The 21,158-nt window shown below is 46.6% G+C and overlaps 1 protein-coding gene and 1 long non-coding RNA gene across 3 annotated transcripts; one reads left to right on the plus strand and one right to left on the minus strand.

Annotated features, from left to right (window-relative positions):
• The first annotated feature begins 222 nt into the window (after positions 1-222).
• Positions 223-12,198, plus strand: LOC147601857 (uncharacterized). 2 transcript variants are annotated; one of them, XR_015257743.1, is made up of 3 exons: positions 223-347; positions 5,923-6,029; positions 12,130-12,198. It is a non-coding gene; the product is annotated as an uncharacterized LOC147601857 (long non-coding RNA). The 2 variants fall into 2 exon arrangements; XR_015257742.1 differs by lacking the exon at positions 12,130-12,198 and adding an exon at positions 9,901-10,231.
• KLHL38 (kelch like family member 38) lies at positions 6,658-13,682 on the minus strand. The gene is made up of 3 exons (XM_010124710.2): positions 11,801-13,682; positions 10,275-10,380; positions 6,658-8,460 (listed from the first exon to the last, which is right to left on the minus strand). The coding sequence occupies exons 1-3, from the start codon at positions 13,148-13,150 to the stop codon at positions 8,174-8,176; spliced, it is 1,743 nt and encodes a 580-aa protein (XP_010123012.2). The 5' UTR covers positions 13,151-13,682; the 3' UTR covers positions 6,658-8,173.
• Positions 13,683-21,158: the final 7,476 nt, after the last annotated feature.

The following is a 21,158-nucleotide window of genomic DNA, read 5'->3' on the forward strand; positions in this document are numbered from 1 at the left end:
AAGTACAAATCTCAGTATTCTCCTCCCTAGAGTTTATTATGAATTTATTAAAAAAAAATCCAATCCCTTCAGCTATGAAAATTACCCTCATTTGTCTATAAATAGGCTTAACCTCTTAAACCATGTCAGATGATGCTGATTCACCAATCTGATCTAGGTCTTCAGATGTTCTCTGCTCCTACAGCTCCAGGGCAAATGACTCACACTGTTAGCGAGTGCCATATCCCACTGAGCCTAGCAGTACCTCCATTCTGCTAGCAGTGTGTCTGCAGATTTCTTCTAAAACTTGGGTGAGGTATTTTCTCCTGATTGAGCTGAGCTCACCAACATCCTGCAGCCACAAAGTGGTATGTTGTATTTACAGGAAAATCTATGTATTTGCGTTAGTCCAGCCACAGATCAGCAGAGCATAAATGTGTTCTAGAATCAAAGAAATATGATAAAGGCAAAAAAAACCCAAATGATCCATGTAATCATTTCCCCAGCTGTGTTTCTCTTCCCTGGTGACAGTCTGAGGAAGGTCGGTCTGCACTACCTATCACTTTATCTTTGAAATTGTTTTGGAAATATGAAAGGGAAATGCCAACGTATTTTCAGTCAATCTAAATGGCTTTTATAGTTTGTTCCTGGAAATCAGAGAGCCTTGAGCTGTCTGAATGTTCTCTCCTCACTCTATAAAGTGTTTGTTTTTAAAAGCAGAAGGGATTCACTTTCCCAGTTGTGTGCTCATTCCTAGAGATGTCCCAGGCCTTCTGCTACCTTTCCTGGGGAAGCGGAAAATCTAGATGTTGAAAACCAGGTAAAAAACTCTTTTCTGAGGTTATGTTTTAGGGTAATGATGCTCTTCTAGCTATGGGACACCTGGGGACAGAAGAGGTTGGTGTTGGACAGCTAATGCCCATCCACCACATGTTGCCTGAGTTTCCAGGCAGCCCTGGCCTTGGCACTTGTTTGATCGCCTTTGTGTGCTGATCTGTGGGACTGGTGGTGGACAAGGGAGCCACAGGGAAGAGGTGATTTTCCTTTTTTTTTAAGGTGTACTTCAGTTATCAGGTTGTGTCATAAGGTATTACTCTTGCCTAATGAATGAGCTTCATGCTTTGAAACTCCAGGTGATGATGCGCTGAGAGTCATCTGTGTCCTCTGCTCTGAATCTCATGTAAGGTCTTTCAAGTAAGGACCCATGTATTTTACACTGCCATCACAAGTAACAGACTCTTGGCTTGAAATCCGTGATTGACTGTGCATGTCATATTACATGCCATTAAAAACATAAGCTCCAGCTTGGAAGGGCAAACATGCTTTTGGCTTCTCTGCCATTTGTATTTCAGCCTGCAGGCACCACTTCTTTCTCTGGGTGTTGCTGTTTTTCTCTTGAGAAAATGTCCAGAGGCCCCTATGCCTGGAGAAGAAACAGACTCTATTTACTGACATTTGTTCCAAGTTACAATGAGCAGAAAGACAACTCTCATAGGATCTCTCAGCTAGAAGCCTTCAGGGCTTCAGCCAGCACCTCCTAAGCCCAAAGACTGCCTTATTTTAAAAAGGACTGAGTTATTAAATATCACAGCATCTTGAAGAACGTCCATAGGACCTCTCTGTTTTCCTCTCTGTTCAAGGCTTGAGCTGATGCCAAATTAGGCTGCTGGGAGTCTGCTCCTTAGGCTGCCACAGCTATGTGTGCATTGCTTGCACAAGCATAGGTTAGTTCATGCTGTGGGTAGGGGGAATTTGGGATCCCATTAATGGCTAATTAAGGTGTAACCTCCACTGCAAGGGAGACCTGGGGCTGGAGCATGGCCTGAAGCATACGAAGGCACCATCAACACAGCCTGGGTGACAAGGAGCCTTTCCATGCTTTTGCACAGGATGAACCCTGGGTCAACACCGTGGGGGAGGAATCGTCCTCTGCCATCGGCTTCCTATCTGTGACCCTCAGTGCATGGCAGGGGAATCTTCTCTGGCAGCTCATCCCTTTGCGTGTCTCAAAGGGACGCCGTCCTGCCAGGTGGCAGCGGGCAACAGCGGTACACACTCTGACCCCCTGGGCTGGCTTCCCATGTCACGCTTGCTAACAGTCCTCATGCCAGAGCAAAAGTTTTCTTGACAGGGGCCATGTTCTGCAGTGCTCAGGCTGTCTCTAAGAGTAAGAGCCCTACCCAGGGAACAGATAAACAGAACAATGTTTGAGCCTCTGGTACTCTTTAATGTCATTTTCAGGGAAATATATGTGTCATAACAACATAAAGCAGGCATAATTCCTTTGCTTTCGATCTGCCTCGTGCCAGGGTCCACATCATTTCAGCATCAAAACAGATCCAGCAAGTTCGTGGTAACTTTGCTCTCCCAAGAGCCCTCCTTTGTCCCTTTGGTTTGTACTTGCCTCTTGTCTTCCAGCAGCCTTCCTCACCCCTGTCAGGGGATGTCACGTACTGTTATGGTTAACATCTAATTTTCACTGGAAGCCCTGGGGAATTGGGCCCTTATCTCCACATACCATGCACATCAAAATAGTTTAATCAGCCCTATTAATTCCAGGGCTTGCTGCTGATCTGGATAAAACACTGCACTTTCCCAGCATTGAAGCTTTGTAGCCAAGTTTCACATTGCAGCAGCCTCCATGCAGTTTACTCTTGGCTCCTTGGGGCTGGACACGTTCCTGTGCAGTGCCCCAGCTCCCACCAAGAGGTGTCAGGGCTCTTAGATTGATTATGGATGATTTACCAGATCAGGAGTATCTGATCAGCTTGAAAATTTGGACTTGAGAGTCCTTGGTGTCACTTCCCGGTGCTCTGGGCAGTCACTGCCACCTCCAAACGTGGGTGCAGGGCACCTGCAGAGCTCATCTGCCCAGTTGTTTGGCCCAATAAGGTGTCTAAGAGCAGGGGGAAATCTCAGCTATGTACCAAGACCAGGGCAAAACTCAGGGGTTGTTGCTACAGCTGTGGCACTGGTGAACCTGAGGAAGGGGACGTGCTTCTGCCCTCACCATGCATGCCTCAGGGAGGGGTGGTGGGACATGGCTTATTCGTCAAAAGCCACTGCCTGACTGAGAAACAAACTTAGGAGCACTAGGCATGGGACCATGAGATATAGGAGAATGGTTTAGAGATATCTTCCCAACAAGATGAAGAAGTGGACCAGAATTTGCCACCTTTTCCCATCTCCTGCAGTATTTTACCCCAGCCTAAAGCCAAATGTCTCCAACAGCTGTGAGGATGCCTTGCGTTTAAAACAACCACGAGGTATCCACCTAACAACCTGCGGCTGCTTGAGACGTGCTGCGCCTTGCTCTTCTCAGAAAGGGTTCTTGCAACATGAAAGAAAAGCAGGAAAACAAAGAGCCCCAGCGAGAGAAGTGACAAGTGGCAGCTGGAGCCAGTGGGTGACTCGCCGAGTGACAGAGCAGTTGGGCTCCTCGCGACTCTGCTGCTATTTTGGAAACTTCAATAAACAGAAGAGGCCAGATCAATCTCTCAGAGCTCCAGCCCAAACCCTGAGGAGCCCCCTTGACTCTGGTGGTAACGGCAGCCTGAGACACCAGTTTCTCCATATGCACTGTGCTTTGTTTGTACCCTGAGTAAACTAATCAGAAATAGCCACTGAAAACATTATTAGCAGCCCACTAATTAGCAGGTCTCAGCTTCTTATCTGGTGCAAGCTTGCACCTAGGAATTCGTGCTCATTTCTGCCATGGAGAACAGGACTGTTTAACTTCTGTGTAGGAGCTTTCAAGCAGCTGGAAAAAAAGTATGGATGTTTATATTTTTAAGAAGGGATTGTTTTTGCCGCTGTCAATTATTAATGGCTCTCAGGTCAGGCTAAGGAACAATGCCAGGGATAAATTACCCTGAAGGCTATTCATATATGCCCTCCCCAATTGTTTCCTTCTCAACTAGAGGATTCACCTCACAGTGAACTCCTTGGCGTTTGGAAAAAGAGCAATGAACTCAGAGTGCCCGTTTATTTATGCATTGACATCTTTCCTACTTTGTCAGGTGTGTTTAATCCAAAAGAAGCAGGAAATGCATTATAATTATAAACATATTACTGTGCAAGAAAAAGGCTACCCCTGGAAAGGATTGCATTGTTTGATAAACGGTTACAGAGGAAAAACACAGGCTTAACCTGTGAAGCTCTGCTAAGATCAAAGCAAAGCTGCCTGCCACCACAGGCTGCCTGTGTGGCAGGATTCAGCGCTGAGTGTGCATCCAGGGAAGTGGAAGAAAATTAAAAAGAAAATGCAATCTCTTTCTTTCCTTTTTTTTTTTTTTTTTTGCCTGAAACTTTGCCCCTAGTCATTTTTAAAAATGATTCAAACATTAAATATTTGCTGTTAAAATTAATAGAATTAACGATGAACCCAGCTGAGAACACAATAACTAGGGCCCAGTCCAAAGCCCCTTGCTGAAGCCCATGGAGAGACTTATTGTTCTCAACAGGATCTGGCTCAGGACCCTGGAGCCAAAGCAAAGATGGAGTTATGGCATAACCCTGGGAGACCCTGGATCTCCCACAGTCTTTCTATGTGACCTTGCCCAAACTTGCAAGCATTCCTTAATCCTGAGCACAGCTGAACCTGAGTCAGTAACCTGCTGCTGCTGGGAAAAGCAAATGTCCTCCTTGGCTGCAAGACCAGGAGTGCTGTAGGTAAGACACAGAAGGGGTTTATTGCCCTTTTCGGCACTGCGAGGCTGAGCCACGGCCCTGCACTTAAATAAAAAAAAATATACAGACAAACTGGAAATTGTCCAGAGGAGAGCAACAAAAATGATCAGAGGTCTAGAAAACATGACTTATGAGGACAGATTGAAAGGGCTGGGTTTGTTTAGTCTACAGAATTTGAAGGATCCTAATAAAGTTTAAAGATGTAAAAAACAAAATGATATCAAAAAAGGTAATCAATTGTCCTTTATCTCTGTGGGGACAGCAGAAGATACAGCAAAGAAGATTTAGGATAGATAGTATTAAAAGCTGTGAGGTTAATAACGCACTCAAGTATGTTACTTAGGGAGGAAGCAAAGTGTCGCTCATGGGAGATTTTCAATGCATTGGACAAGGATCTGCCCTGAGGGAGTGGGTATCTCACTGTCCCACAGAGCAGGCTGCTTTCAGCCATGTGGTCCTATGGTTTCCATGATCCATGGCTGTCTCGGAACACCCAGAAATGAGACGTTGGAGGTGACGAGTCTTCACAGCTCTCTCTGATTTGAAAAAAAAGCAGTAGGTGCTCAGCTCTCCCAAAAGTTGACCCCCAAACCAACAACCATTTCTAAACCCCCTCTTTTCCTTGGCTTCCATGCTTATTAAATAAAGAGCAACGAATTCCCACGTCTGCATGGAGCCATGATTGTATTTGTGAAGTACATTGCTGCTGTCCAATGGGGTATTGCATCTAAGTGAGCACTCAAATGCTCGAATACTAGGACGATGAGACCTCTGGAAAGGCATGTGGTGACTCAGAAAGTGCTCTGGGTAGTGGTGGCCTTGCAGATCCTACATGGAAAAGTCCCCTCCTGACACTGGAGAAAGGAGTGCCTTGGTAGACCCTTGCTAAAAGTGCTTTCACCCAGAGCACTACTGGGTATGACAACTGCAAAGCACTTAGGAAGGTTCCAGGTGTTGCTCTAGGTAGGACAGGTGGTGGCCAGCACCTGATTAGAAAGGCAGCATCCCTTCTCCATGTAGCTTCTCCCCTGAAGCTGCCTGTGCAGCCTCTCTGTGACCGAGCAACATTCCCAGCCTTCGTCTGCCTCAGTGATGCGCAACACTGTTCTCTGCTTTCAGCCCTTTTTACGAAGGGCTGCAAAAGCTGTGGTCAGAGCTTGCATCAAAGCCAATTGACAAGACAGAATTCTACCAGACACCAGGCTTTGTGTTTACTGCCCAGTAAAACCAAATTTCTTGAATTATTTATTACAGTGGACTTGGAGGTGACGTGAGGACTCCCCGAGGGCCGCGATAAGGATGCTGTGCTCAACGCTGCTGCGACCATGCCTCTTCTTTGCACTCAGCTACAGCCGTGCAAGGTACTATTTGGTCCCCTTATGAATGCTGAGAAAATCGCTAGTTATATGATACGGGAATTAAAAAAAATCTGTTTGCTTCCAAGTGTAAACCAATGACTATGGCAATGGTTTGCAAACATAGGGTTATGGCCCCAAGTCAGCTTTTTTCCTCGGTTCTGGGTACAGTCACAAGCCTGGCAAGAATCCATGGCAGCAACTGGTGTCTCCTGGAGTTTTGGAGCTGAGTGGGGTCACAACAGGAAGGAGTTTGGGAAGGCGGCACTGCAGGGTTAGGAATAAACATCTCCCTGGGGCAATCTTTCCATAATTGGCCATGACAAGGCTTCTTTCTCCAGAGAGCTGGAGCTGGCCTGTGTGGAAGCAGAATGAATCACTGCTCCAGTCCAATTTGGCAAGTGCCGTGATTTAGCCCCGCTTTGCATAGGGAGGAGATGATGATATAGACTGAAAGACAGAAGAGAAATGTAGCCAAAGGCTTCCAAGCTGGGAGATGAGTTTGGGTTCCCACTCATTTTTTGCAGGTTTACTCAGATCCTTAGAAGGAAACCCTGGCAAAAAATGCTCGTACAAAAACAATTCCCTTTATCAACAATGCAGAGGGAACAATGGGGACTCCCGAACACAAAGCTCATACAAACAATAATAACAATTTTATTTCACATTGTTAAAACAGCAGTTGATATGCAATTCGTCCTTCCAGCCCCCCACTTCGTTAAGTATTTCTGTCGCCCTTCTGCTCCCAGATACATATTTATGGGAGGGGATCTTAGCGGTTAGAGTTGGTCTCCTGCAACATGGTGGTGACCACATGGCCATGCATCCTTCTATGAAGAGGAGGGTTGAGGATGGTTTCCTCATGCCACCCTGTACCTTTGGAGAAGTCCCATTTTCTTTCAGGTATGAGGAAAAGAGAGTGTTGTTTCTGACATCCTTTCTCTGAATGGTGGCCACCAGTGCTATCTTAAAAGCTTCTTGCAACCTCAGCAATCTTACCAAGCCTGGTGACCTGACAGCAGTTCACAGCCTGTTCAGTATCTAATGTTTAATCTCCTCCCTTTAAAAATATGCACTTAGTGGCAGAACCCCACAAAAATACTGGTGGAGCCAGAGCTGCTTTGCCAAGTGGCAGACTTAGACTTGCTCTTCCTGGAAAGCTGGTTTCCTGTCACTGGCTTTCTCTCATCGCTGTTTTCCAGTGGCTTGGAGAAAGGAGAAAGGGAAAAAAAAGAAAGCGTTCCTCCCGAATACCTCTTCTCTTTTACATCCTCTTTCCTCCATGTGTCCTCTCTCCTATTCTAGATTTCAGGAATTCCATCAGCCAAAGGGCTTCCTAACCAACCCCACTGCTATCCCCAATGCAAAAGGAGAAGCAAACTCCTCACAAAACAAGGTCTTTTGAAAAAGAAGACACAAACAGTCTTCATTTCCATTCCTCCTTCTCCTGCTCCTTTGGAGAGCAGACAGATGGAACAAAAATCTTCCCTGCACCACGAAAGCGGTGTAGCTCAGAAAAGTCAAATCTGCACCTCGTTGCAATGTGAGAGTTCAGGTCGACGCATCAGCCTTTTGCTAGTTTCCAATTTGATTTTAGGAACATTAATATTTCATATATAAATATTTCATATATAAATATGAGATGACTACCATAGCTAATGCAGGCAGTCGCTGCTGGGCTGGTTACAAGGCTAGAGCTTGGGCCTTCCTCTTCCAAATGCTCCCACCACTCGAAATGGAAATGGTCTTTGTTCAGCACTGAGCAGCAAAGGGCCATGGCACTCATGCTAACACAAATGCAATTTACCCAGATCTTACTTTCCCTGGAGACGCCAGCATTCCTATTCACCTTTCACTTTAAAGTTTGTACAAGGCCAAATCCTGCACTGAGTTCTTACCCAGTATTTTTTTCCTGGTTTCTCCAGAGACTCTGGGTAAGACCTCTGGGCCTTCAGCACCACGTGCGATATTGGTCAGATGAAAACGGCGTCAGCACAAAGCTCATGACCTCTCTGGCACAGCACTTGGGGAACAACTAATGCTGCTGGTGCCTTCAAGGTCAGGGGTATGTGAGACCCCATGAGGAACACTTGTCTGCTCTTTGCAGAGAAAAGTGGGTCCTTTCTGGGAAGGAAAGCACAAAATTTCATTTAGAGAAGATTAGAACAGGGGACACACTGGAGTGTAAGGCACCCATGGTCAAAGAGTTTGTGTGGCAGTTTTCCCTTTGGTGTCCATGTGTCAGTCTCTGGGTCATAGCAGTCCAAGGAATCCAAGTCCTCAATGACGTTGTCCACGGTGAGACATCGTCCCCCTGTGACATACAGCTTGTTCTTGATGACAGTGGCCCCATGATGCATTCGTCTGTCTTTCATGTCTGCACATTTAACAAACTTGTTGCCTTTTGTATCATAAGCGATTATTCTCCGAGTGTACCCTAAACGTAAAGCCAGAGATGGAAGAGACAGATGAGAATTAGAGTTTATGGCCAGCAGAAGGAATAATGTATTTCCTGCTAGTCTTCAATAAAACCTGTTATAAAGTACATAATTTGGCAGAATTAGGATATCTAAGCTGGGAAGTGATGAGGTGTCACAAGAATGCCTATCTGTCTATCTTCCGTTCCTATTTGTCTTCACTCTGTCTCATAGCACCTTGGCAGCCAAGGCTTGACAAGCACCATAAACCCCATCATATCAGGCAAACAACCTGTCAGATACAGTTTGAGCTTGCAGTTTTCCATCTGCGCCTTCAAAAGCTCTTAAGTATTTATTTTCACCTGACAGACTCCTAGAGCTTCACTCAGAAGCACAGAAACCAATGGCACTTGGATCCCTGTAGATAATCAAGAGCACCCATGGCAAGCAAACTGCTTTGGGTCATATTTTACATGCCTTGAAGCCACTTTTCTTAGCAAAAATCAAGGCCTATCTTGTTTAGGCCAACACACTCCCCTTTGTTATGATGTGACCAGTCATGGAAAGAGGATCTGAAATGTGATGAAAACTATTTTTAAGATAAATTTTATCTTATTTTAAGATATTTTTTTTTCTGGGTTTTACTGTTGTTGATAAACCAAGAGTGTCTGGCCAATGTTTTGGCATGGAAGCTAGTAAAGAGATTCACCTGACTATGGTGAATCTCTCTACTTTCAAGCAAAATGAAAGATGTTTAAAGATAACATGGATTTCTGTGACTCTTGTTAGATAAAAAATAAAGCAAGAACTTAAGCGCATCAGCAGAAAACTTGGGTCAATACAGGCCCTTCAGATTAATGAATTTGAAGATAACAGAGTTGAAAATACTGTATTTTGGACACTGTGGTCTGAGGTCAAAGTAATCTGCCACACAGAAGCCTGATAGAGTTGGACCTTTTGATTCAGCTCTCCTCTCCTCTCACTGCAAAGAGTGCCCTCTTGCTGAGAGATGACACCACATTTGAGCCTTGCATAATTTGGATTCAGTCCTCTGCTCTGCTAAAGCTTCCCTATGTCTCATTTTCCCTTAAATAATCTAGCACATGCTTCCTCCTGCCGGCTTGTGGTCAGGGGGGCTGCATTAAAGACTGTAGAGTGCCAAGTTACCAACAAGATGTCATCCATCGTGCCATGGGCAGAGGCTAATCCTCGGGTTGGAAAAGACACTGAGAAGTTTCCCCTCTCTGAGTGTTTCACATCGCTCTCAAGACATTTCACAATTACCCCCAGGCGGTAGCTACAGAATCAACATAGCTCTGTAGCCCACCCATCCCTACAAGCCATCCATGGCCTTGTGGTTCTCCACCCTTCCAAGAAGAGCAGTCAGGAAGGGCCAGGCTGTGAGTCAGCAGGGGAGGAGCAGGACTCCCATGCCCTTGTCTTTCTCCTCTCTTTTGCAGAGAAGTAACTTGCATTGGCTTTTCCCCAGTCTTCCCCCTCCATGTCCTGCTACCCAGGGTAAGATGGTGCCCTGTGGAGAACTTGTCCCTACTTCCACGGCCATGAGACCTCATGGGAGATGTATATAGAGGGTAGACACACTTCTCCTGTCCTTCTCAAGCTCCACATGATTTTGGATGAACATATCCTGCATGTGCCATTTGCCCCTGCAGTGTGATAGCCATGCTGGGCATTGGTGCTTCTCACTGCTGGGCGTGCTGGCTGTGGCTCTGACCATCCCTGGCTGGCAGGGGAGCACCTTGAAGGAAGAGTGCAGAATCCCACAGGAGGTGGGCAGGGGCATGTGGGAGGGAGGGCAAAAGAGAGCCCTTACCTCCTACGATGATAATCTGGTCTCCAACCACAACAGCTGGTGCACAGACATTCTTCACCACTCTGGTCTCCATCCGAAACCATGTATTCCTGGAGACATGGTAAACCTGACAAATAAATAAAGATATACACACAGCTGTTTATGTTTCATTTTATCTGGCAATTGTGATTACAGAGGAACTTATGGTTCTTATTTTCTCCAAATGAACACAATCCACTGGCTTGAACTGCTGGAAACCCGACAATTTACCCACTTTTTTCCCTAATATGTCCGTTTGGAAAGTGTTCTAGTTCTCCAGGCTTGCCTGCTCAGGAGATGCTAGCACACGCACTAAGGCAGAGTGTATCTGCCATATGCGAGCTGCTTGGCTGTAAATCTTTGTATGGCCATTAAATCACTGCAACTGCTGGATAATGCTCTCCCAAAGTGCAAGCCATTTCATTTCATTTTCCAGTTATTCTGTGTTTTCCTGCCTCAGTCTTAGCAATTTCCTGGGCAAACAAACCTCAACTTCACCCAGCTCTGCTGGCAGCCACTGCATTTGCCCAGCTGCTATATATGTGCTGGTGGCTGGTATGCACTCAGATTGGCAAGGAGATTTTTCTGATGGGACTTAGAGTGTTATTTAAGTCATCAATTTATGTGAGAAAAAGAGCTGTGCCAGATGATGATCATTCAGTCGTCTATATCTGAGCGATGCAAACTTTTATGTCACATCATCCACTTCTTAATATATCAGATATCTCCAGAACATCTCCCCACTAACTGATAAATGCATTTCCTTCCCCTGATAATCGAGAACGTTATCACCATAAAGAAGCATTGCTCATGTCCTGGCTGCCATCTTGGCCTTTAATGATCTTTCTTAGTTAAAACATCCAAACCAGTGAAAAACACTCCTGGGGAAAGTAACACTACAACACCGCTGAAGCATCAAATCAGATAAGAAAGGATTTCATGTATTTTTTTCTCCTAATAGAGTTTAACTGCTGAAAGGAGGCAGAGAGCCAGCAACATGTGGCAGAAGCCACATTTTTAACACAACTGTTTATACAAAATAACTGTCAGTTTTAGTCCTGGCCCTTTGATGAGTAAGAATCTAATCGCTCTAATGACTGCGAATCTTTGCTTTTGCTGGGGTGAGCAGGTGCGTGGCTGAGACCCCAGCTCGGCTGCCAAGTGGAAAGCAGTGATTTCAATGAGATGGCTGACAGGCATGAAGCCAGGCAGGGGGGGTCGGCCGCTGCCTGCCATAGCATCACCTGCAGCAGCCCTGGCCCCAGTGCCCACCAGCAGCAGGGCTGACCAACACTCAAAGAAGTACCTCAGGGATTGTGCCTGAAAAACACTCAAGAGCTGCAATGATCCTTGCAGACAAGAATTTCTTAAAGCCATGTGTTAACTCATCCTGCCTCTTGCTGCAACTCAAAATAAAGTGTTTTTGGGGATTTGCTTTCCTCAGGAAGATAATGAACTGCTGAATAACTTCGACGAAACTGGCTAAGACAAGCAGGACTGACCATTACCTGGATCAGCCGGACAGGGTTTTGCATAATGTCTTCTCCCCCAAAGAGGTAGACCCTCTGATCTTTGGCAGCAACAGCAGGGTGAAGGACGGCAACAGGCATGTTTGCCATGCTCTCACAGATGTTGTAGATGCTGTCGTATCTTTCCACAGAATTCAGAATTTCCTGGTTTTCACCAATTCCACCGAATGATAAAATATAGTTTTTATATGCCAAGCTTCTGTGAGAGTAACGTGGAACTACCATGTGCTCAACCAACCTCCACTGATTGAGCTTGAGGGAGTAAATGTAAATATTATCACTGACCGGGCTTTTCTTATTGCTAACAGGCATCCCTCCGAGCACATAAATATTGCTGTGTGAGCTCACTGCAGAGGCTTTATACAGGCGCAAGGGAAGTTTGGCCAGGCTTAGCCATTGGTTCGTCTTGTCATCATAGAGCAGGACATCCCTCGTCGTCTGCTGGTTGTCCTTTCTGCCACCAATGATGATGAGGAACTCTTGGTTGGAGTACCTGCGAGGAACATGCAGCATGGGCTTGATGTCAGGCGTGTTGGTGCTATACAAGGAAAACATATGTCTCCGGGTTGACTCAAGGATGCTCCTGCAAGTGGGTGAGGACTGAACAAGGGAGTCATTGGCAATGAAGTGGAAGAGGAAAGTTGGATGCACATACTGAAGCCTGACCTTCTTGAACAACTCTTGGATGTAGCCTTGTCTTGCCTGGAGGTCATGCCGGATCCAGACCATCAGTGTCTCAAAGACCTGCTCCTCCTCCCCACAGAGCTCATCGTCCCCAAGGTAATCAATGAGCTCCAAGGGACAAAGGTCCTTCAGGTCCTCAGAAGAGGCCACCTCAGGAAAGCATTTCAAAGCCATAGCCTTGGCTTTCTTATTCAGGCTTTGGCAGTTCAAGACTTTTGCCAATCTGATCATGCTCAGACAGTTGTCAGGAGTCAGCTTGTCTTGGAGGTAGGCAGAGCAGGCCTCAAACAGCTTAGCGTACTGCAGCATGGAGGCCGTCTCCAACAGGCATAGGACATTCTCAGCGGATATAAGAATCTCCCCTGTGTAAACATAAAGGATAATCTGATCCAAAATCTCAGCATCGATCCCCTCCAGTACGACTTTAGGCTGGCGACTCTCTCTGAAGTCATTACAGAACATCGCCTTGAAGTATGGACTGCTGGAAGCCAGCACGTTTCGGTGGCAGGGGATCTCAAAGCCCCCAGAGCAGAGAGTAACATCAGTCAGCATCCCGCTTTGCCGCAGAGCATTCAGCTGCCTCAGCAGTTCGGAGGAGAAGTCCTGGTCTTTGAAGAGAAACTCCTCAGTGGATCCCTTTTCCATAGCAAAATGGGAGAGAGATGAATTCTGGACTTGGCAGTAAAAAACCCAAATTCTTAGCAGCTTTTATTGAAATATCCAGCTCCAAGGGAACAAATCGGGACTTTGATGTTGCTCTAAATATCCGTTTGCTGTTACGAATAAAAATGGAACATGGGTTAAGCACAGTGGGAAAATAATAAAGAAGCTAAAAGGTCGCTAAGACCCTTTAAAATTTTCATAAAGTTATCAGATAGGTTGCAGCTCTGAGGTCAGCACTGCCTGTGTCCCTGGCAAGAAGCAAAAGCACTGAAGTTATCTCACTGATTTGAGATGAAAGCTGGACGGCTAAAGCAATTGGTTTGTTCATTTTAATCATGCTGAATAAATGTGCTTAGACATTTATTCACTGTTTTAAAGTATTAGCAGTTTAGTAGCTTGCGCCTCTTTCCCCTAGAGTTAGTCACTCCCAAAGAATGTAAATCTGGCAGAGCTGAACTCTGCAGCAGGGCAAACGAAACCCTAGAGACTGGGAATCTGCATTAAAACGGTTATTTATTAACTCTGCTTAGCTGTGGTATTTTTTATGTTAATCAGACACACAATGACTAAATTAAGTGCCAGGCAGAACAATAGGATGAGTATCTATTGTCATGGCTAACTGCTCAACCTGCAGTGAAACCGTAGGGTAGAAACATTTACCTTCTGTTGTCCTTCCCTGCATGCACTTACTCTGCCGTTTATTCTCTGCTGAGATTTTCCACAGCTAGAGCCTGGATAAAAACCTATAAACGCACGGGAGGTTTCTTTCAGTAGGTAAGTGATTCATAGAGGGTGATTTCTGGCCGTGTTTATTCTGAAGTCACTTTTGCCGCTTTCGGGAGCTGTGCGCAGGAGCGGCGAGGCGGTGGGGCATTGTATACATTCCAGCGCTAAGAATAGGCGCACGCGGGCTGCTCGCTGTTATCACATGTGACGCCGCCGTTGCCTTCTGCAATGACCTGGCCGGTACTGAGCATGCCCAAGGGGTGTTTTTCTGGCAAATGTTTACATATAATAAATAGACACGGAGAGGAAAGTTCACTTATAAAAGTCCTGGCCGTCCATTTGGAAACAGTGGCAGGACCCTGTCCTAAAGTGCCTGGGAACTCTAGAAGCCTGTAAACAGTCTGTAACGCCTTGTGCTAGGTAATGCACTGTCACTGGTGTTTCATGGAGAAAGAGGGACAGAGAAGGGCTTCCAGGGACCCCGCTGGGATGGACCGTGTCTCCACCTGATGGAGAGATCTGGGGACCGTCATCCCATGTCAGTCTGGTGGGAGATACTGATGCACCAGGACCCCTGTGCCCAGGGCTGCCCCAAGGCGGGCAGGGAGAGCCCAGCTACCTCTGCCAAGCAGAGAGTGAAGGTCACTCTTGGAGCAGCTTATCTTTATGATGCTGCTTGATATTTCATACAGAAAATATCAGGCTGTGGCCTTTTCTTGAAGGACCTCAGCTCTCTGAAACCCTTAGCAAAGAACTTCTCAAACAGGCATTGAGGAAGCTCAGCATTATGGGTGAGAGGACTGGAGCGGGTTGCTGAAGTGACTGCAGCAAGCTGGAAACCAGGGTCCCCCAGGGTGGCAGATCCCAGGGTGGCCCTTAGCTCCCCAGGACGGCACTTAGCTCCCGAGGACAGACACCTCAATGGGGTCCCTACCTGCGGGTGTCTGCACAGGAACAAGGAGTCTGACCTCCTTTTGCAGCTGGTGAGGTCTAGTCAATACAACCGAGTCTGCCGAGTTATTCAAGTCACCAGTAAACACTACCTATAGTTGGGCAGGTGAACAGTCCTTCAGGCACTGGTAGGTCTGCACAGGTGCTGGGATCAGTCCAGCTCCATGTAGCAGCGGAGGATGCTCCACAACCCCAACTGGCCACCGGCCGGGGTCTCCAGCAGGCCTATTGTGATGTGACCCAGCTCTGTGCCAATTTCCTGGGTGTTTCAAGAAAAATGGCATTGGCTGCCCATGCCTGGGTAACTGGATCGGGCCCCTCATCTGTGCTGAAATTCTTCCCTTTGCTCTGGGATGGGACTGAATCCAAAATGTTGTTTCTAAGCATCGCTACCACAGGGAAACACAAGGTTAAAGCAAAACTCCTCGTATTTTCAAAGCCAAAGCTCCCAGGTGAGTCGTGTCTGCAACTAGTCACAGCGAGGCAGATGAGCAAAAATCTTTGGGAGCCACAGTGCCCTTATGTCAACTCCCGTGCCGTGCTGGTGTTTGCAGTCCTCCGTATGCTCCTGCCCCCGTGTCTGCGGCCCAGGAGGCAGCCTGTTCCTCTAAAAACAGCAGCTTTGCATCACGGGTTGTGCTGTACATGGCCTTTCCCAGAGACTTTTCAACGCAGCGTTACAACACGGTGAAATGCCTGAAAGGCTAGACAAAACCCTGAAGGCCCAGGCCCATGTTAAAGACAGGGTGGAGTTGGGCTGGCATAGCTTTTTAGAGGCTGTGGCATCTTGCCTTCCTGCACAATCTGCGCGTGTGTGTGCACACGTGTGTGTGAAGGGCCAGGCGAGGTGAGGGAGGGGAAGGGCAGGAGCCACTGGACTTGACTCCTACAGATGAGTCACTTGGAGGGTAAACATGGCGATGTGCAGCCTTTTCCCTCTCCTTGAGTAAAGAGAGGATGTGGAGGATGATATTGGGGTGCTGGGGAAAATGCGCCCTCCCCTCTCTACTCCCCGCCGCCGCTGCCTCACCAGTTGGCCATGATCTTGCTATAAATATTTAGAGTGGCATTAAAAACCCAAAGGAGAATTTCTCTCTCCTCGTCCAGAGAACATTAGCTACCCAAACAAAACGCCCTCTCGCTTGCTTTCTTGCTCTGTATGTATATGCTCTCATTGTGGTCCGTTTTGATGATTGATTTAGCTTTATATCTCCGTTCTGGCTCTAACTCTATGCTGCCTGTTTAGTTTTGCCTCTTCCTGGCAGTGGCTGTGGATTATTTTTTTTAACCCTTAAACAAACAAATGATGCTATCTGACTTCCCTGTGTTACAGGGATTTAGCATTTAATGACACTGTTTTACGGGGTTGGGGAAGGGCAGGTGGGAAGTTCTTCTGCTTTAGATACTGAGAAATGTGGCATTTCCTTCGAAGATCCCAGGCTCGAGGGCTTTGCATGGTTATGCAAACTTCTGCTAACCCAGAGTACAGCGTGTGCTGTTTAAATAGCTTATGGCTCTCGGGGGGGTTGCTGCTCCCTGCTGAGTCCCCGCACAGGTCCCTGCCAATTTGGGGCCAAGGCTCCTGAGCAATGAAGCTCCTGCTGCCTGCTTTACAACTCTCTCTTCTTTCTTTCCCAGAGATTATGGTTTCAGACACAGCTCCAACCAAGTGGGCACATCAGCACTGCTTAGTTAGGATTTCCTTTATAAATAAACTAGACATCATTTTTCGTGGCATGTCCTAGAACGGTATGTCCTATATGGCCCCTACTGCTGCTGCATGACCCCCGGTGAGAGGGAAGAGCTGCTTTTTCTGTGGGATGGCGTAACTTGTCTGAGAAAGTCTGTTTCTGAATGAGTTCTGGAGGCAGGTTTCCTAGGTTGGCATGCTATTGACCAAACCAGACCTGAGTGGTCTTTTCTGGGAGGACAGGATACCGCATTAACCACGGGAGTGGGATGTTGCACGGATAACGGGCTGGTCTGAATACCATGTGCAGGTGGGGAAGTGGGCTCATTCGTCAGTTATGTGACTCAGCAGCACTGTGGGACGTGGTGCTGCAAGTCCCCCATAGCCCTTGAGGGAGGCTGGAGCCATTGGGGGCTGTTAAAAACAGCGACCCTCTGCAACCGCTGCTGTATGGACACCATCAATGGCCAATTTCTAGAAAATTGAAATGTCCACCAAAGAACGATGACTTTGCTGCAATGCTGTACATACTCACCTTGCTCCTTCTGCTCTCTCTCCTTTAGTGTTTGGGATTTCCCAGTTTTGGAATTACGACGGCTGAACCTTTGATCTGACCCAGAGCAGCCCTTTTTATGTTTTAATGTAATGGGATGATGAAATCTCTATTATCGTGCTCTAAGCAACGGAGCGGAAAAAAGCTGTAATCTAATCAGGCAGCAGACAGATGCACAGCAAAGATTGGTGATGTCAGACAACTTTAAAACTCACATACTGATCCTATTACAATTCAGGTGAAAATGAACAAATATGGATAAGGAAAAAGGACTGTTCAAGGCAGAAGCTTCACTGAGCTCATCCAGTGTTACGTGCGCTGCCTTGATAACTACTAGCCCCCACAGTTATCAAGAGGAGATCATCTTTCCCCAAATGTGCTGTCTAAATATACAGAGGGACAAGAAAAAATATTCCTTATTATAGTCTTTATAAAACTAGGAGAAGGAACAAAACCCAGGATTAACATTCCTCATTGTAAAAAGAGACAATTACAAGGATCATAATTAATCAGATGCCATGAGTTGGAGAGGATGGGAAGACGTCCCAAGCAGCAGTGGTGGCTGGCTGGGGGGACAGAAGTTGTGGCAGTCTGGTGAGATTTTCGCCAACTGGAAAAGGGGTAACATAACCCCCATTTTTAAAAAGAGAAACAAGGAAGATCCGGGTAACTACAGGCCAGTGCCTGGCAAGGTCATGGAGCAGATTCTCCTGGAAACCATGCTAAGGCACATGGAAAATAAGGAGGTGATTGGTGACAGCCAATACGGCTTCACTAAGGGCAAATCATGCCTGACCAATTTCGTGGCCTTCTATGACAGGGTTACAGCATCGGTGGACAAGGGATGACCAAGTGATGTCATCTACCTGGACTTGTGCAACGCATTTGACACCATCCCACACAACATCCTTGTCTCTAAACTGGAGAGACATGGATTTGATGGACGGACCACTCGGCGGATAAGGAATTGGCTGGATGGCCGCACTCAGAGAGTTGTGGATGACTCAATATCCAAGTGGAGACCGGTGATGAGTGGTGTTCCTCAGGGGTGAATATTGGTCCCAGCCCTGTTTAACAGCTTTGTCAGCAACATGGACAGTGGGCTAGAGTGCACCCTCAGCAAGCTTGCTGACGACACCAAGCTGTGTGGTGTGGTTGACACACTGGAGGGAAGAGATGCCATCCAGAGGGACCTTGACAGGCTGGACAGGTGGGCCCGTGAGAACCTCATGAAGTTCTACACGGTCAGGTGCAAGGTCCTGCACATGGGTCAGGGCAATCCCAAGCACAACTACAGGCTGGGTGGAGAATGGATTGAGAGCAGCTCTGAGGAGGAGGACTTGGGAGTACTGGTGGATGAGAAGCTCAACATGAGCCAGCAGTGTGCACTTGCAGCCCAGAAGGCCAACCGCATCCTGGGCTGCATCAAAAGAAGCGTGGCCAGGAGGCCGAGGGAGGTGATTCTGTCCCTCTGCTCCACTCTCATGAGACCCCATCTGGAGTACTGCGTCCAGCTCTGGATCCCCCAACATGAGAAAGATGTGGATCTGTTGAAGCAAGTCCAGAGGAGGGCCACGAAGATGATCAGAGGGCTGGAGCACCTCTCCTATGAGGACAGGCTGAGAGAGTTGGGGCTGTTCAGCCTGGAGAAGAGAAGGCTCTGGGGAGACCTTATAGCAGCCTTCCAATACCTAAAGGGGGCTTATAGGAAAGATGGGGAGAAACTCTTTAGTAAATAGAATCCAGTGTGAATGTGGGGAACTGATGGACAGTCGTATGTGATAAAAAGATGAAGTCCTTCATGTTACTTCAGGCAACAGAAATACAGTGACTATTCCACACGGCACTGCCAGGTGTGGTCTCCTGCTCACAAAATACCTAATTCTCCTTGAGATATGGGAAAACTGGGTTGGGGAACCCCTGGGAGCTCACCTAGTGCAACCTCCTGCTCACAGCAGGGCTAGCCTCAGAGGCAGATCAGGTTGCTCAGGGACTTGTCCAGTTGAATTTTTGAAATCTTGAAAGATAGAGATTTCACAACCTCTCTGGAGGTTTCACAACCTGCTCCAGTCCTGAACCACTCTCCTGGTGAAGATGTTTTTCTGATAGGAATTCAGTTTGTTGCAACTTGTGAATGCTGTCTCTTGCCCACAGAGAAGTCTGCTAACTTCCTTCTGCTGCTACTAGTTGCCAACTATGTGGTCTTCTTCCTATTCTTTAAGTCCAGATACCCTTATGATGCTTCTCTCTCATTCCTCTCTAACTATTGCATTACTCATTTTCTATTTAGCTGCTCAGCAAACACGATTTCCCTGAGTGCTCTATCACCACAGCTGTCATTCACATTGCTACTATGCTTCATTTTAAACAAAGGCTTAATTTAAGTCTTCATCGAATCTGGGTCTGGTTCTGGTTTTGTAGGCGAGGTAACAGACTACATCTGTAGACACTGGTCTTGAAATTTGAACTTGAATTTTGAACCCCTGACCTAAACTTTTGTTACAGAGGCATAGGGACAAGTTTTACTCTCAGAGCACTGGAGACACAGAGCAACTTCACAAGTGTCAATGCCATCACTGTATGTGTTGTGTACAGATAAAGAGATCCAGCATGTAATTCAATAATGACTTTGGCCCAGTATGTGTGGGTATGAAGATGTGTAGGCTTCTGGCTTGGTTTCAGGCCAATCTCTAATTAAAGAGTGAAAGATTAAGATGAAAGCAATTGTACTCTTCCTTCTTTAGTTAGAATGACCTACTAGTGTTAATTAAAACAGTCTTCAGGCAAAAATAAATTTGGCTGCCAAAGTTATGCGCTTCACATTAAATAAGGACACAGCCGGGTTTAAAGTGTGCTGAGCTTCTAGAGGTTCCACAGAAACCACTCATATAGCTTTGGGCACTCTTGTTGGAATATTTTAAAACACATCCTTTGCCTAAACCAGCTCCTTCATGTGCATTTCAGACACCCTCTGGCTTTTTCTTCAAATTACCTCATTTGAGAATGGGTACCTGCCAGCTTAATTGGACTGAACATACAGCGTGACCTCTGGAGGATAAAATATCACCAGGAACACTGGGCACCTAAATAGATTATTCATCTATCCTTTCTATAGTCTCCAGTTACAAGAGCCCCATGGCAACAGCAACAGGAAGATATGCAGATGCTGCACTGCTCTGCTCTTTCTGGGTCTGAACATTAAATCGCCTGGAAATCTGGAATCAGATGGTTCATTGCAGGTTCAGGACCTGCCTCTGATATTTTTAGGTTGCTAGAAATTTTGCTAAAGGAGGATCAAGTGTCTAAAATGTCAGAACATCCTGTTACACCTGTGTGACACACAGATCATCTTTCTTAAAAGCCCTCCATCTTTCCCATCTCAAATTTATTTTGCCCCATCTTTACAGCCTATAACTAGTTGTCCCCGTACTACTACTGTCACATGGATGAAGCAGGAAGAAAGAGGTCCAGTACTTCAGAAACACTATTTTCAATGGGAACTAGATGCCATCAGCCATCATACCTCAGAGGATCTAGGTCTGAAAGACCTTTCCCCTTGCAGAGTTGTACGCTGAAAAGGGAGAAAGGGCCAAACACAGAGAAATGCTCACAAGCCCATTTCCTTGACCCAGACTCTTCTCTCTCTTCTTATTTGTCAGGCCTTGTCATATTATATTTCATCTACATCTTCTTTCATACAATTATAGGATTTTAGGGTAGTTCAGGGAGGAAGGAACCTCCAGTTGTCTCTAGTTCAACTTCCTGCTCAAATCAGGGTGATCCATGAGAACAGACCAGGTTGCTCGGGGTTTTATCCAGTCAGATCTTGGAAACCTCCAAGGATGGAGACCATGCAGCTGTCCTGAGGCCCATGTCTGCCTCTGAAGGAACAGCATTTCCCTGCCTGACAGATCCACCTCACAAAGCCCCATCTCCTCTCCTCACAAAGCCTGCAGTCATCCTCCTGCACCATAACCCCGTAGGCGGTGCTGATGGGGACTTACGTCCTTCATGGGATAACTTAGGAAGTAACTATGCTGAGAGGGCAACTCACAGACAGGGAAATGACT

This window comes from Chlamydotis macqueenii, chromosome 2, assembly GCF_036417535.1.
Source record: "Chlamydotis macqueenii isolate bChlMac1 chromosome 2, bChlMac1.mat, whole genome shotgun sequence".
In the NCBI taxonomy this organism is placed as follows: Eukaryota; Metazoa; Chordata; class Aves; order Otidiformes; family Otididae; genus Chlamydotis; species Chlamydotis macqueenii.